Genomic DNA, 18,770 nt, shown 5'->3' on the forward strand with positions numbered 1-18,770 from the left:
TTACTCTCTGATCCTTGTCCTTTCCACCACAAAATGGAGAGATTGGATTTATGTTTCCAATGAAACTTTCATCTATAAACTGCGTTTATTTCTTATAGTACATAATAATATTAATCAAATTCAAGGTTGTGCGAGGCTTTATCTTATTACTTTGAGTATTATAGTTTGATCTTATTTGCACCCTACATCAACATACTACATTAAATACTGGTGTTATCACCATATTTTACAAGATAATATAGGCGTAAGGAGTTTTAAAAATTCAATGAAATAGATTTCTTTCTTTGCTATGTAGTTTTGTTTTAAATTACTGTGTTTTATTCTCTATATAATTGAACCATCAGTGTCTTTTTTTTTTTAGATCTGAGATTTCTAGTGAGTTTGCTTAATGAGGTTTTCTTTGTGTTATTATAAATATGATTTAAATTTATTTTCATATCCAGGTTAAGAAGACAATACATACCGTTGATTCTTAATGATGTCCATTGGGATAATCATTTTTACAGAGACTGGATCAGACATAAAGTCTCATAGGTAGTGCTGTGTAGACAAAGATCATGACCCTAACTACAGCGGCTTCTTGTCTAATTCAGATCATTTTGAAGCAATTAAAGTGTATACTTCAAAGTAAATGTATACATACATATATATGCATATACATAAATACTCTACTTGCATGAATAGCTACTTATTTGAAATCCACTTTTTCACAGAGAAAAGCATTTTTTGTACCTTTCTGATCATACGTAGCCCATGAAGGATTTTTTACCCATTTGTGTTCCTAAAAATTTATGAATTCCTGGGGTTCATCTTACCTGCTATGATTCAAAATTCTAGGGTTCTGTTGATTCCCAATGTCTTCTTTTTCTTGATAGCTTTTCTGCTGTTCATACTATGAGGGAGAAATTAATGATGATCATCTTGTCTGAAGTCTTCCTCTTATATTTTCAAAGAGCATAAAATACTTTTCAATTTGTTGTGTATCACCCTTTGGGGAAACTATGGATCTACAGAGAAGCAAGAGTCCCTTCAGGACTATGAGTGTATTTCTGTATGAAAACATATTAACCGGGATTAATCAGGGGCATTTAGCCCTGGCATGAATATCTGACACCTCATATTCTTGCTTTTGAGTGAAGTCTTTTCCAAAGTCATTGGAAATATACAACTGGGCCTCTGCAAGGAGGAAAAATAACAGATAGAGTCCAGTGCACTTTATTTAACATTCGATTTTAATCAAGAGGGAATGAATTTATATGTTCTAAATTATATGACAAGCTAAATACTAAGCTTCTATATGTTTTTGAGGGTGCAAAGAAATTTGGTTTTAATTAGTTTTGTTTATGATCTATATTTATAGTGCTGTGTACTGTTTTCTCCACACTTGTAAAATCTGCTTTGATTTAAAATATTTCTTAAACTTGAACATTTGTGATACAGATATAATAATTTCTCTAATGATTTCACTGATGTCCTAATTGTGACACTATTAAAATGTATAAAAACTAAATGCACTTGATAAAAATTGAAGGGAAAGATGGAGTCAGGATTGTATAATTGAAACAGACACAAATATACCATTTTTTCAATAAGCATTATAATCAAGGTGCTTAGCTTAGTATGTTTCCTTTCACTCTCTGGCCCTAGTTGTTTCCATTATAAAATGAATTCATTGAATGTCATGAATTCTAAGAAAATTTTATTTATAAACTGGATTTATCACTTAAGTATATAGTTATATTGGTCAAATATAAATATGTGCCAGACAGTCCTCTGAGCACATTGAATGGTATACTCAGTCCCATTTCTACCCCACAATAACACTTTCAACTAGGTGATATCATTATTAACATATATATATATATATGTATATATATATATATATATAATATATACTCCCTGAAACTTCCCTACCATTATTAATAAACATCACCTTCCACTCTCATCCAGATGTTAATAGAAATCAAACAGAGAATGAAGGTTTCTACTTTTGACTATCAGGAACAAGGAACCATGAGAGACGATGGACTTGAAAAACAGAGGGTTCCAGAGGGGAGGAGGGTGGGAGGATGGGTTAGCCTGGTGATGGGTATTAAAGAGGGCATGTACTGCATGGAGCACTGGGTGTTATATGCAAACAATGAATCATGGAACACTACATCAAAAACTAATTATATAATGTATGGTGATTAACATAACAATAAAATTTTTAAATTTTTATTTTATTTTATTTCTTTAAATATATTTATTTAAGAGAGGGAGTGAGAGAGAGAGAGCAACAAGCAGGTGGAGCAGGAGAGGGAGAAGCAGGCTCCCCGCTGAGCAGGGAGCTCGATGCGGGGCTTGATCCCAGGACCCTGGGATCATGACCCAAGCCGAAGGCAGAGGCTTAACCGACTGAGACACCCAGGCGTCCCATAACAATAAAAATTTTAAAAAAAGAACAAGGTAGCACTGCCATTTTACTCATCAGACCAATATCAGAGGAGTTCTGCTAAAACACAAGATTTACAGAAGACACATGTATCTTATACTATTATAATTTAGATGTCCAGTTTTAAAAGAACAACTCACTCCTCACACCAATAACAATGAAAATCCCCCAACTGAGAAAAGACAATAGAGAGTTGTCAACAATAAAATGATGGAAATGTTAGAATTATGTGACAAAGTACTTAACTCAGTCATCAGAAAAATGATTAAAAAATAAATTATAAATATGCTTGAAACAAATGAAATCATAGAAAACTTCTGCAATAAAAAATGTTCAGAAACAAACAGATGATTAAAAAAATCAAAATTTAATAACTAAGGGGAACCTCGGTGGCTCAGTTGGTTAGACATCAAACTCCTGATTTCAACTCAGGTCATGGTCTCAGAGTCATGAGATTCAGTCCCACCTTGGGCTCTGCTCTCAGCACTGAGTTTGCATAAGATCTTTCCCTCCCTTCCTCTTTCCCTCTCCCTGCTTAAGTCCTTATTAATACCAGGGGCACCTGGGATTCTCAACTGATTGAGCATCTATCTTTGGCTTGGGTCATCATCCCAAGGTCCTGGGATTCAGACCCTGTTGGGCTCCCTGCTTAGTGCAAGTCTACTTCTCCCTCTCCCTCTGCCTATACCCCCTCTCATGTTCTCTCTCATGTGCTCTCATGTTCTTTCTCAAATAAATAGATAAAAGGTATAAAAAATATAAAAGTGTATCAATACCAAAGGCTGAATATTATTGACCTTCATCTCAGCAATAAAGAATACTTTTAGATTCAAAGGAAAAATTATAAATGTAAGAATGGAAAATAATTAACTGGGAAAACAGAAATAACATAAAGAAAATTTTAGAAGCCAATGAGTACTGGGTCTTATATGCAAAATTAAATAAATTAAAAATTTATTTTTATAAATAAAAAGCCAAAGGCAGATGCTTAACACTCTGAGCCACCCAGGTGCCCCTGTATAGAACACCATTAAAATAATATAATATTGTTTGGGACATAATAGATGAATAACTATTGCTCATTTTAATATAATAAAATATGAAATATTTTTCTATATTGTCTTTTGCATTATTTTACTCTCAAAATTACAGTTAAGTATTAAGTATACTGTGTTCTCAATATATATTAATTTTACTTTGTTTCAGTTTTTTTTAAACTTTTCAATCCTGGTTACATTTGAAGGATATTAATTCTTTGTGTGGTTGGAACACTTTAACAGAATCATGCTGCAGAATTTATCAGATAAATATTTCTCTGCTACTGATTTGAAACTCTATGCCAATTAGATTCTAAATAGTAACAATACAGTTAAAGGTGGTTTTTATAATTGTTATTATTTACTTGACTATTTCATTTTCAAATTCAGATGCTGTTTATAAGCAATTAAGATCACATGAAGCTGCTAATAAAATATTAATTAGAATTCTATTAAAATGCTTTAATTTAGAATTAATAGAAACATTTGAACAGTATTTATTTTTACTGAGTTAATAAGATAATAGTTCCAAAGTATTATTTTACTAAATTTTAAATATTTTTAAAATTATACTAGAAGTCTTCATATTTTTTTCTGATCAAAAGAATATGCATCCTTTGTTGTAATTCCTATTTCCTCATCTATTTCCTTCAACAGGAAAGCACACACTGTTGGAAGAAATCATTACTATGCCCTGACCTTTAGCAGAGTCAACATTAGTGAATTTCATCTCGTATCTTTGTGAACCAATATTTGACATATCAAATGACTGGTTGTTATTATGGAATTGCTGAAAGTACAATTATACTTCAGTAATTTGGAAGTAGAAGGAAAGATTTTCCTCCCACAACAGATGTATTGTAAAGAACTGAGATGTTAGAGGTAATTAAATTTTTTTAGGTATTAACTTTATATGCACTGAAATAGAGATTTCTATTTTTTAAAAGATTTTATTTATTTATTTGACAGAGAGAGACAAAGCGAGTGAGGGAACACAAGCAGGGAGGGTGGGAAAAGGAGAAGCAGGCTTCCCGCTGAGCAGGGAGCCCGATGTGGGGCTCGATCCCAGGACCCTGGGATCATGACCTGAGCTGAAGACAGACGCTTAACGACTGAGTCACCCAGGCGTCCCTGAAATAGAGATTTTTAAAATAGTTCTGTTTTTTATTAAAGTATATGTAATAAACAATACTACATCAGTTTCAGGTGTGAAACATACTTCTTTAACAAGTCTATCCATTATGCATTCCTCCCCACAAGTGTAGTTATCATCTGTCACCATGCAACATGTTTATGATACCACTGATTACATGTCCTATGCTGTACCTTTTATCCCCATTATTTATTTATTTCTTAACTGGAAGCCTGTATCTCCTACTCCTCTGTACCAATTTTCCCATCCCCTCACCACCCTCCCCTCTGAAAACCATGTTTGTTCTCCGTATATACAAGTCTAATTCTGCTTTTTGTTTGTTTATTCAATTGATTTGTTGTTGTTGTTTTTGCTTTTAGATTCCACATATATGTGAATTTGCATGGTACTTATTTTTGATTTATTTCACTTAGCATCATACATTCTAGGTTCACCCATGTTGGACAAATGGCAAGATCACATTCATTTTTATGGTTGAGAATATTCCATTGTGTACATACACCACATTTTCTTTACTATTTATCAGTGGATATTTGCACTGTATCCACAGCTTGGCTATTGTAAATTATGCTGTGATAAACATACGGGGCCATGTATATTTTAAATTTTGTTTAAATTCCAGTTAGCTAACATACAGTGTAATACTAGTTTCAGTTGTACAATAAAGTGATTCAACACTCCCATACAACATCTAAGTTCATAAGAACATGTACTCTCCTTAATCGCCATCACCTACTTAACCAATCCCCCCTACCTCCCCTCTGGTAACCCTCAGTTTGCTCTCTGTAGTTAAGAGTCTGTTTTTTGGCTTGCCTCTCTCTCTTTTTTTCCTTTTGCTCATTTGTTTTTGATTCTTAACTGCACATATGAATGAAGTCATATGGTATTTATCCTTCTCTCATTGCTTTTTTCACTTAGCATAGTACTCTTTACCTCCAACCATGTATTTGAAAATGACAAGATTTCATTCTTGTATATATAAATATATGTATCTCACATCTTCTTTATCCATTTTCAGCCAATAAACTCTTGAACTTTTCCCATAATTTGACTATTGTTCATAATGTGGCTATAAACATCAGGGTGCATGTGTCCCTTTTAATTAACATTTATGCATTCTCTGGGTAATTGCCTTGAAGTGCAATTCCTGGATCATGGGGTAGTTCTATTTTTGTGCCCAACTTTTTGCATATGCAAATACTTTCTTAATTTTATCTCTAAATAGTATTTCAACATATGTGTTAACCACAGTCTTCCTTTTCCATCCATTAGTCAATGAAGAACAATAATATTTTATACAAAAATACAACAAATGTTAGCAGTTAGGTATTTATTACAGGGCTGAGATGATTGTTTTAGAATTATATATAAATATCAAAAAATAAAATTTACAAATCTGTTGGATGGTGTGAGAATAATATCCAAATATGTCTTTTTTTATTTTTTTTATTTTTTTAAAGATTTTATTTATTTATTTGAGAGAGAGAATGAAAGACAGAGAGCACGAGAGGGAAGAGGGTCAGAGGGAGAAGCAGACTCCCTGCTGAGCAGGGAGCCCGATGCGGGACTCGATTCCGGGACTCCAGGATCATGACCTGAGCCGAAGGCAGTCGCTTAACCAACTGAGCTACCCAGGCGCCCCAAATATGTCTTTTTTTTTAAGATTTTTATTTATTTGACTGAGAGAGTGAGAGAGAGCACAAGTAGAGGGAGTGACAGGCAGAGGGCAGAGAGAGAACCAGGCTCCCCGTTTAGCAGGGAGCCCGATGCAGGACTCGATCCCAGGACCCTGAGATCATGATCTGAGCTGGGGGCAAACGCTTAACCAACTGAGCCACCTAGGCGATCCTCCAAATATGTCTTTAGTTAATACAGAATAGCATCCTTATTAAGATTCAATGGTTAGAGCGCTAATTATTGGCTAACTGACTTAACTGATTCATTTCTTAACATTTATTGATTCCACTTTTTCATATAAAAATCAGTAGTAGTTACCTTGTAAAATTTCTGTTCTGAGATATAAGAAATAATGGGCAAAATAACTTGAAGCACTTAGACCTATAGTCAGGCATTCCATCATCAACACCATTATCATCATCATCATTATCATCATGAAGGTCACTGTTTCAAGACTAGAGCAAACTAGCATCACATCATTTCCAATTTTATCAGAAACATGAAAATTAAAGAAGAAACTTAGGATTATGGACTAGTGAATTGAAAAAGAAGTAAACAGTCAAATGATAGAGAAATTATGCCATAATTGATTTTAAATCTGGAAAACAATTTTTTTTAAGAAAAACGAACATGAGAGAAATGAGATGGATAGAAAGAAGACAGATTGCAAGAATTTCAAGAATGTGATGATAGGAGTGCCTGGGTGGCTCAGTCTTTAAGTGTCTGCCTTCTGCTCAGGTCATGGTCCCAGGGTCCTGGGATCGAGCCCCACATTGGGCTCCCTGCTCCATGGAAGCCTGCTTCTCCCTCTCCCACTCTCCCTGCCTGTGTTCCCTCTCTCACTGAGTCTCTCTCTGTCAATAAATAAAAATAAAAATCTTAAAAAAAAGAATGTGATGATAGTAAGAAAAATTGAAGGGAAAGTTAATGGAATAAAGCCAAGATCATTTAAAAGATTATTGATTTCAATGCAAATGTATTTGTATACACAAGTAAACCAGAAGTATATTTAAATTAATAAAAAATAATGATAAAAGTAAGCCTAAAGAGAAATAAATTTATAAATAAATTAAAAAGAACATATTAAAATTTAGAAAACAAATTGAAATTTACTTTCCATTTCTTGGTACATTAAATTTCTTCATCAGTTTCTGTGAAACATAAAATTTACAAATAGTAAGTGTAAGAATAAAACATGGTGTCTTCTTTTAATTATCCTGTTCCTGGATATGTGAGAATAATATTTTTTTTTCTGTTTGGATTGCATAGTAAAAATGGTCTCCTTTGCAAACTAATCTCATTACTTTTAAAAATGTCATTGTGTCATTTCCAATGACTTCTGTTAACATTATACTGTGCCTATAAAATCTTCTAAAGATTGTTATAATTGGAATATTTGCAAGTCCAATATTGTGGGATTAATTATTTAAGAAATCAATTAAAATGAGCTTCTAAAAATATTCTTGCCAAAACAAACAAATAAAAGAAAAAAAATGGGTTGCCTGGGTAGCTCAGTTGGTACAGAGTCTGACACTTGGTTTCAGCTCAGGTCTTATTCTCAGGATCCTGAGATCAAGCCTCGCATTAGGCTTTATACTCAGCAGGGAGTCTGCTTAAGGATGCTCCCTTGCCCTCTCCCTCTGCACCTCTCCCTACTCACACTCTGTCTCTCTCAAAATAAATAAATAAATCTAAAAAAAAGAGAAAGAAAAAGAAAAAGAAAGAAAGAAAGAAAGAAAGAAAGAAAGAAAGAAAGAAAGAAAGAAAGAAAGAAAGAAAAGAAAGGAAGGAAGGAAGGAAGAGAAAGAAAGGTAAACAAGTACTAAATATGGAATCAATTACTCATTTTTAATAACTATTGCAAGAGTAAATTAAAAAAACAAATCACAATCTGGAATTATAATAAAACAAGTAAAATTTGAAAGTATTATAAAAACCTTTTCAAGTGAGAATTAAACCAGTGCTGATTAAGATGTATTTGAAATGAGAATATTACTTTATACCAGTGGCCTGTTGAAGTGAAGATACTGATTGGAACATTTCCATTGAATTGGAAACAGCCAAGACACTCCACTGACATTCAGGCCCATCTAGCCCTTTAAGTATAAAATCCTATGTAGCAGCACCAATGATACAATAGGTATCTAATAACTTAACAATTTTATAAACTAAATAATTCAAAATTATTTGTATTTGTATTTGAAAGTATTTTTATTTGTGATTATCAACTCAATTGTATAAACCAACAATTTGATACACATTAATGGGTATAAGAGTTATTGATATTTTGAATATTTATATATTTGTTGTCATTTTATCACCAAAAATTTTTCCAAGGGCCGCTTTCATGTCCCTATTTCTCAGGCTGTAAATGACAGGATTCAGGCTGGGAGGTAACAGAGAATATAATACAGACATAAAGAGGTTCAATGATGATGAGGATTTTGAGTTTAAACCTAAATATGATGTATATCCAGAAGAGAGGAACAAGGTTACCACAGTGAAATGGGGCATGCAGGTGGAGAAGGTTTTAAACCTGCCTTGTGAAGAAGGAATTTTTAGGACAGTGGACACAACATTAGCATAGGAAGCAACCATTAAAGTAAAATACACAAAAGCAAAACCAAAACTAACAATAATAAACACATATTCTAGAATTTGCTCCTGAGAACAAACAAGTGTGAGCAATGATGGAATGTCACAGAAAAATTGATGCACTATGTTGGAACCACAAAAATGCACAGAAAATGTGCCTGCTACATGAATGGATCCATAGAAACACCCACTGAACCATGATGCTCTCACCATCTGCACACAGGTACCTCTATTCATGATGGCCTCATAGTGCAGAGGACAGCAGATGGCTGCATAGCGATCATAGGACATCACCAGAAGGAGGGCAAACTCTGTGCCAGCAAAGAAAACAACAAGGAAAACCTGTGAGGCACACCCCACAAAGGAGATGGAATGGCTGTTGGTCAGAGAGTTCATGACGGATTTGGGGACAGTGACAGAGATGTAACAGATATCAATCAAAGACAAATTTTTCAGGAAGAAATACATGGGGGATTGTAGATGCTGGTCAATGGTGGTGAGGATGATAATGAGGAGGTTCCCCATCAGTGCTGCCAGGTAAACCAGGGAGAAGAATGCAGCATAAAGTCTCTGTAGCACCTGATCATCAGGGAATCCCATGAGCAAGAATTCTGTTATTAGGGTCACATTGGTTAATTTCTCAGGCATGATTTTTTTTTTTTGGAAAATTTTTCATGAATCTTCAGAATCTGTCTCTTTTTGTTGGTTCTCTTATTCACTGATTGTGAAGTTATTTCTGGAGTAAAGCATATCTTGCAAACTATAATTTCTTCAATGTATGTAGAAAAAATATATTAAGATCATCATTAAAGCAGATTAGAATATTTTTTCCTGTAATAGCCTAAAATTTATGCATAAAATAGACAAATACTACCTTACATATTCATTTTACTTTGCTGGAATAGGTTAAAAAGTAGCAAGGAAATTTGGAATAAAATAATTTGTTTACCTATTCTCAGAAATTTGATTTAGTTCAATGTGAACTCTGTTTTTGGTATTTTTGTTTTTTAATGTTTCAAGTTTTTATTTAAATTCTAGTTAGTTAATACATCATGTAATATTAGTTTCTGGAGTAGAATTTAGTGATTCTTCACTTACATACAATGCCCAGTGCTTACCCAAAAGTGCCCTCCTTAATACCCATCACCCATTTAGCACATCCCCTCACCCACCTCCCCTCCAGCAACCCTCAGTTTGTTTTCCATAGTTAAAAGTCTCTCTTATCGTTTGAAGACTCACTATGAATAACTGGGAGATTATTTCTTCCTCTACTTTTCTCTATCCTATTATAGCACAGGTCAATGGGAGGGAAGACATGGGTAGAACTAAAAATTGTCTTTGTGTTTTTATTCTGTGACAATGATATGATAATAATGTACAACATCAATGGAATCAAGGTTATAATACAATCACTAACATTTATATAAAGGCTTTAAGAAGATATGTGAGCTTTATTTTAAAAGCCAATAAAATCCTGGAAGTACTTATGTATTATTTATTATGCTTTAGTTATTTTCCTTCAATAAGGATACATGCCTACTATGCAACTAAAAATCAAAATTAAAATACTTATTTTAAAATTAATCAAAATTAAAATACCTTATTTTCCTAAAGGGAAGTGGAATGCAAGAAGGTGAAGTAAATTTACATACTTAAACATATCAAGAGCGCTGGAATAACACTGGGAATTTTACAGAAGATGCATAGAAGTTTGGAAGAAATTCTCTTACCTAAGACAAATCGAGTTTCCCTAATTTTGGGAGAGAGTCAGTTATTTAAAACACTGTGAAACAACAATAAAAGTTAGGCTAATAAAAAACACATTCTCACATGGGAAGAAAAGTTGAAAAGCTGGACCTTTTGTCCAATAGGATAAAAATTCCTGTTTAAACATTGCTATTGCTCTCGTTTCCAGTGTGTAGCTGAATGGCAGTCTGCTCTCCACTGGCAAGCACAGGTTCAAAGGATACTTACATGGGTCTTGCATTTTCTTGCATGTTTACAATGGACTAATTAGAATGAGAGCTAATGACCTGCATTAACCATGAGTTTTGATGCTGTCTCATGTTGTCATCACAAAAAATTGAAAATGGAAGTGTGAATAATTAAGTCCACATTTTTTTTTTACCCAGTAGGGTTATCTGCCATTAGACCTAATTAATAACAGAACTGTTAAAAACTTTTGTGAAACTTTACATTGTCAGGTAATGGATAGATTTTAATTTATAATCTCATATCTGAACAAATGTGATTAGCTGTGTCTTTTTATTTTGCTACTTACTTTGATTTTTTAATATTTTTTACTTTTTTAAAAATTTAAATTCAATTAGCCAACGTATAGTACATCATTAGTTTCTGATGTAGGGTTCAATGATTCATCAGTTGCGTATAACATCCAGTGCTCACATGCTTACATATTTTGATTTTTCAAAAATATTTGTCATAAGCAGGATACCATTCCTTACACCATATAAAATAGATAAGATATAAGATAATAGAGAAACTTCAATTTCCTTTTTCATCCCCACTCCCGTTTTCTATCCCTTGGGGAAAAATATCAGATTTTTTCCTATATTTATTATTTTTTGCATTTTCCTGTGTGTTTACAATATACAAATGTAAAAAATATATACATCAAAATAAATGAGATCTTACTATGCTTTTTTATACTTATTTTAACTATCATATTTTCCAAAAGCATATACAATACACAATTGAAAAATGTTTAATTTCATAACTAAACTCATGATTCTTCATAGAAATCGAAATGATTCTCAGTTCAGAATTAACCAATGTATATTGTACAGTAGTTAGTAAGTAAAATTTCATTCTTCCCACTTATCTCTTGGCTATTATACACAATTTATTTTTAAAACTTGTGTAATTTGAGTGATGTTAACAAATCATGGAATAAGAGTTTTATATCATTTTACCCACAAAGAACACAAAATTTGACTATTACCTGTAGACAAGAATGCCTTTGTTGGATCACAGGAATCCAGTAGAGAAATTCAAACATGCCGTTAGAGCAAAATATCCAAGATCGCATGCATTGAAGAGGGAAAAAGGAGCAATTTCACTTTATCCATGTCACTGTTTTCCCATGACAACATAGATCACTGTCAAGAGAGATCTCTGAAGTAAGAGAATGTGAATAAGTACACATATGTGGGAAACTGCAAAAAAAAAAAAAAACATGTCTCACGCCGTTTGAATACTGCAGTGATTTCCAGAAATGAGCCACGGGGAAAGGCTGAAAAAAAGAGTTAGAAAGGGTCAGAATGCATCAATAGAAGATAGACCCTATTAACCACTTCAAAGATTCCATCATGAAACACACACATGAGTCAGTTGGTACATGAGCACCATCCATACTCTGCCCATCTCATCCACACACACACACATCCTGCCTTATGGCCAGCTCCATGTGTATGTCTCAGAGGGCAAAATGAGTGATTTTTGAAGACTGCAAGGTAGTATGTACAGAAAGATGACCCAATTCTGTGGGATTAGGATGAAGCACATAAACCTGGGCATTCAGCACCACAATTGGGAAAACAAATGGGAGGTTTCTAGCACCTATATCACTTTCCAAGTTCAATAGAAGGCATAACATCTTAATTCTTACAAAAAAAATAAGTGTGGAGTCTGCATATATAAAGAAAAGTTTTGGAAAAACCTTGGAATATCTAGAAGGTCTGACAGATGATATTTCTCTCTTGATAACACTCATTAAAGACTAAAGGACAGTGTCTGGGTGGCTCACTTTTTAAGCATCTGCTTCAGCTCAGGTCATGATCCTGGGGTCCTGGGATCGAGTCCCACCTCAGTCTCCATGCTCAACAGGAAGCTTGCTTCTCCCTCTCCGAGTCCCCTGCTTGTGTTCCTATCTCTCTCTGTGTCAAAAATAAATATATATTTTTTAAATAGACTAAAGGAGGTAAAGATTGCATAGGACCAGTGGACCCTATTTCAACTGGTTCCCTGAGTTGAGCTGAATATCTACCAGACCACTCTGAATACCCATGAAATCAGCCTGAGATGTAAGAAGTTATATCTGGATCTCTACAAACAGAATATCCCCGGCAGTTGGTATTCAGGTAACAAGTGGGGAGCCCTGATTCTGTATGCAGATATCAGAAGATAAATGAAGGGGGAAAGAGCTTCTGGGATCCTGCACCACTGGAACACGAAAGTGTCCCATGCTGGGGAACAGGCACAGACTTGCAGACAGGAAGTGGTGAAGAAAGGAATTTGAGGTTAGCCCCCCAGACTGAAATTTGGAACTGTGAAGTGCATGTGCAAACTGGAGGAGCTGACAGTTTTAGAAGCACAAAGGGTAGAGACATGCCTGGACCTGGAAGCGAAGGGTAGGAGTGCTGCTGTGGGGCGCACAACCCAGGATGCTGTGGTTTTAGCAGCACAGAGAGAAAAAGAGACAATATGGCCTGGAGAGCTCACTGAAGAACAGACAACGATCTCTCTGCTCTGAGACAGAGGTTTTGAAACAGTACCTTCTGTTTTGACTCTGGGAAGAGATGCAGAAAGCCACCAAGGAAAGCCTCCAGAGAACAAAAGCCCCCAAAAACCGGTTTTCACTGAGCCCATCCCCCCCAACAGGGGGCAGGGCAATTCTGCCCAAACAGGGTTGTCTGAGTAACATCATGGAAGGCCTCTCCCCCAGAAGACAAGCTGGAAGAACAAGAAACCAACAACCATAAGGTCCAAATAAAACATGTACATCTTGTTTGGGTTCTGGTCAATAATCTGCACTCTACACATTCCATCAACCACAACTCAACAGAATAACTAGAAGGAGGAATCCCCCAAATAGGAAAGACTCAGACTGTGACCTATGTCACAGAAAAAATGGATATGGATATAAGCAAGATGTTGGAAATGGACTTCAGGGTAACAGTTATGAAGAAAATAGCTAGGATGGAGAAAACTATTAATGGCAACATAGAGTCTCTAAGAGCAGAAATGAGAGCTGATCTGACAAAACTTAAAAATGCTATCAATGAGATCCAATCTAATCTAGATACTCTAACAGCTAGGGTAAGCGAGGCAGAAGAAGGAATTAGTGATCTAGAAGACCAACTGATAGAAAAGAAGGACTAGGGGGAGGCGTGGAACAGCTTTATATCCATGAAAACAGAATTAAAGAAATAAATGACATCATGAAACACTCCAATGTCAGAATTATTGGAATCCCAGGGGGGTGGAGAGACAGAGAGGACTAGAAGATATATTTGAGGAAATTATAGCTGAGAACTTCGTTAATCTGGGGAATGAAACAAACATTTATGTCTTAGAGGCAGAGAGGAAACCTCCCAAGTTAAAGGAAACCTCCCAAGTTAAAGGAAAACAGGCCAACAACCCGGCATGTAATAGTAAAACTCGCAAATCTTAGAACCAAGGAAACCATCCTAAGGGCAGTTAGGGGGAAGAGATTCCTTATGTACAGAGGGAGGAACATCAGAATAACGTCAGACCTATCCACAGACCTGGCAAGCCAGAAAGGCCTGGCAAGACATATTCAGGGTACTAAACGAGAAGAACATGCAGCCAAGAATACTTTATCCGGCAAAGCTGTCATTTAGAATGGATGGAGACATGCAGAGCTTCCAGGAAGAGCAGAAACAGAAAGAATATGTGCCCACTAAGCCCGCCCTGAGAGAAATATTGAGGGAGTTCTATAAAATGAGAAAAACCCCTAGAGTGATATAGAACAAAAATTTACAGAGACAATCTATAGAAACAAGGACTTCACAGGCAACATGATGACAATAAAATCATATCTTTCAATAATTATTCTCAATGGGAATGGACTAAAGGCTCCCATAAAATGACACAGAGTTACAGATTGGATAAAGACAGGACCCATCCATATGCTGTCTATAAGAGACACATTTTGAACCTAAAGATACATCCAGACTGAGAGTGAGGGTGTGGAGAACCATCTTTTATGCTAACAGACCTCAAAAGAAAGCTGGGGTAGCAATTCTTATATCAGAGAAATTAGATTTTAAACTAAAGACTGTAGTTAGAGACACAGAAGGACACTATATCATTCTTAAAGGCTCTATCCAACAAGAAGATCTAACAATTGTAAATATCTATGCCTCCAACATGGGAGCAGCAGCTACATAAACCAACTGTTAACCAAAATAAAGAATCAAATGATAATAATACTTTAATAGTAGGAGACCTCAATACTCCACTCTCAGTGATAGACTGATCATCTAAGAAGAAGATCAACAAGGAAACAAGGGCTTTGAATGACACACTGAACCAGATGGAACTCATGGATGTACATAGAACATTCCACCCTAAAACAAAAGAATACTCATTCTTCTTGAGCACACATGGAACTTTCTCCAGAATAGACCACAGACTAGGTCACATATCAGGTCTCAACCAACACCAAAACATTCAGATTATTCCCTGCATATTCTCAGACCACAGTTTTTTGAAACTGGAAACCAATCACAAGAAAATTTTGTAAGAAACTCAAACACTTGGAAGCTAAAGACTGCCCTGCTCAAGAATGTTTGGGTCAACCAGGAAATCAAATAAAACATTAAACAATTCATGGAAACCAATGAGAATGAAACCACATCAGTCCAAAACCTAAGAGATGGCAAAGTTGGTCCTAAGGGGGAAAAACATAACCATCCAAGCCACACTCAAAAAAATAGAAAAATCCTGAATACACAAACTATCCTTACACCTTAAATAACTGGAAAATTAACAACAAATTAAGCCTAACCCATGCACCAGAGGGAAATTAAGATTAGAGAAGAGATCAATGAATTAGAAACCAGAAATACAGTAGAACACAGCAATGAAACTAGAAGCTGGTTCTTTGAAAGAATTAATAAGATCAATAAACCACTACCACACTTATCCAAAAGAAAAGAGAAAGGACCCAAATTATAAAAATATGAATGAAAGGGGAGAGATCACGACTATCACTAAGAAAATAGAAACAATTATCAGAAATTATATCAACAACAATATGCTAATAAATTAAGAAACCTGGCAGAAATGGAGGCCTTCGTGGAAACCTATAAACTACCAACACTGAAACAGGAGGAAATTGATAACCTGAACAGACCAGTAACCAGTAACGAGATTGAAGCAGTGATCAAAAACCTCCCAAAAAAACAAGAGTCCAGGACCTGATGGATTCACTGGAAAATTCTACCAAACATTCAAAGAAGAAACAATGTCTATTCTCCTGAAGCTGTTTCAAAATAGAAACAGAAAGAAAGCTTCCAGACTCATTCTATGAGGCCAGCATTACCCTGATCCCCAAACCAGGCAAAGACCACATCAAAAATGAGAATTATATTCAAATATCCCTGATGAATATGGATGCTAAAATTCTCAACATGATCCTACCTAAAAATGATTCAGCAGTAAAATAAAAGGATCATCCACCATGACCAAGTGGGATTTATCCCTGGAATGCAAGGGTGGTTCAATGACCACAAATCAGTCAATGTGATAAAACACATTAATAAGAGAAGTGAGGGGAACCACATGGTCCTCTCAGTTCATGCAGAAAAGGCATTTGACAAAATACAGCATCTTTTCTGATTAAAACTCTTCAAAGTTTAGGGATAGAGGGAACATTCCTCAATTTAATAAAATCCATCTATGAGAAACCCACAGTGAATATCATCCTCCATGGGGAAAAGCTGAGAACCTTTCCCTTGAGATCAGGAACATGACAAGGATGCCCACTCTCACCACTATTGTTCAACATAGTACTTGAAGTCCTAGCAACAGCAATCAGACAACAAAAAGAAATAAAACGTATTCAAATTGGCAAAAAATAAGTCAAATATTTTTTGCAGATGACATGATAGTTTATGTTGAAAACCCAAAAGACTTCACCTCAAAATTATTAGAACTCATATAGCAATTTAGTAATGTGGCAGGATACAAAATCAATGCACAGAAATCAGTTGCTTTCTTATACACTATTGATGTAACTGTAGAAGAGAAATTAGAGAATCAATTCCATTTACAATGGCACCAAAAACCATAGATACCCTGGAATAAACCTAACCAAATAGGTAAATCAGTTATACCCTAGGAACTACAGAACACTCATGAAAGAAATTGAAGAAGACACAAAAAGAGGCAAAAATATTCCATGCTCATGGATCAGAAGAATAAACATTGGTAAAATGTCTATGCTGCCAAGAGCAATCTATACTTCCAGTGCCATCCCAATCAAAATACCAACGGCATTTTTCAAAGTGCTGGAACAAACAATCCTAAAATTTGTATGGAATCAGAAAAGAGTTTTTTGGGAGCAAGAAGGTGGAGGAGTAGGAGACCTAAATTTTGTCTGGTCCCATGAATTCACCTAGATAAGGTTCAAACCATTCTGACCACCTACAAACTCAACAGGAGATCGAAGAAAAGAATAGCAGCAACTCTGAACAGAAAAGTGACCACTTTTTGGAAGGTAGGAATCAGAGGCAATATTCAGGAAGACAGACGGCGGGGGAGGAGGCCTCCATCAGCCACTACTGGCAAGTGATAGAGCTGTGGAGCACAAAATTAGAAACTTTAGAAGTCGGCTCTGCTGAGGGACGTCCCTCCAGTGGCTAAGCTGGGGGTGGGACCCTCGCTGGGACAGTGTGGTCTCAGGACGCTTGGGGTTGCAGAAAGACCAGGGGTGCCTGAGTGCGGCAGAGCTCTCAGGCATCAGAGCAGTTACGCCGGCTGCAGAGATGGAGCCAAGGTGCGGGCTGTCAGCTCGGGGTTGCCATAAACCGTGATCCAGGGAACAGTCAGGACACTGCTCTTCCAGCAGGGACCCAACAAGCAGCAGATCCGGGAAACTCCCCTTCCTCCCCTGGGAGGAGTAGTGCAGGAGCCCACCACAGGGATCTGATGGGTTTGGAGACTCCACACGGGGCCGTGTGCCAGAGATAGAAATGCACTGTGGCAGGCCAGGTGAACAGAGTACAGCCAGAGACCGGGGAAATGGGAGTGATTGACTGCTTTTCTCTGGGGACTCACTGAGTCGTGGGGCCCCAAGTTCTCGGCTCCTCTGGGAGGGAGATTGGGAAGCCGTCATTTTCACTCTCCTCCTCCAAAGATGTATGGAAAGTTGCAGGGAACAAAAGCTCTCAAGAGCAAACCTGACCAAATTATTTAACCCCAGACCCGGCAAGGGCGGGGCAATTCCACCTCCGGTAAAGACATTTGAGAACCACAGCAACAGGCCCCTCCCCCAAAAGATCAGCAAGAACAGCCAGCCAAGAACCAGTTTACCAATCAATAAGACCCGCAGAACTCCAGTGCTAAGGGAATACTGCACGTAGAATTCATGGCTTTTTGTCCATGATTATTTAGTTTCTCAAAGTTAATTTTTTAACTTTCTTTTTCTTTCTTTTTTTGAATTTCTCTTTTTCCCATTTTCTTTAAATTTTTTATTGTTATCTTAATCACCATACATTACATCATTGGTTTTGATGTAGTGTTCCATGATTCATTGTTTGTGCATAACACCCAGTGCTCCATGCAGAACGTGCCCTCTTTAATATCGATCACCAGGCTAACCCATCACCCCATCCCCCTCGCCTCTAGAACCCTCAGTTTGTTTTTCAGAGTCCATCATCTCTCATGGTTTGTCTCCCCCGCCGATTTACTCCCCTTCATTCTTCCCCTCCTGCTATCTTCTTCTCTTCATTTGTTTTTTTCTTAACATATATTGCATTATTTGTTTCAGAGGTACAGATCTGTGATTCAACAGTCTTGCACAAATCACAGTGCTCACCATAGTAGATACCCTCCCCAACGTCTATCACCCAGCCACCCCATCCCTCCCACCCCCCACCACTCCAGC

General features: G+C 36.2%; 1 protein-coding gene across 1 annotated transcript; it reads right to left on the reverse strand.

Moving 5' to 3' along the window:
• Nucleotides 1–8,596: 8,596 nt before the first annotated feature.
• On the reverse strand, nucleotides 8,597–9,520 carry LOC112816243 (olfactory receptor 14A16-like). Its single transcript, XM_025862662.2, has one exon. It carries the CDS (start codon nucleotides 9,494–9,496, stop codon nucleotides 8,597–8,599), a length of 900 nt encoding a protein of 299 aa, XP_025718447.2. The 5' UTR covers nucleotides 9,497–9,520.
• Nucleotides 9,521–18,770: the final 9,250 nt, after the last annotated feature.

Source organism: Callorhinus ursinus, unplaced genomic scaffold (assembly GCF_003265705.2).
Source record: "Callorhinus ursinus isolate GAN/ISIS: 27379988/994484 unplaced genomic scaffold, GSC_fseal_2.0 scaffold81, whole genome shotgun sequence".
Classification (NCBI taxonomy): domain Eukaryota; kingdom Metazoa; phylum Chordata; class Mammalia; order Carnivora; family Otariidae; genus Callorhinus; species Callorhinus ursinus.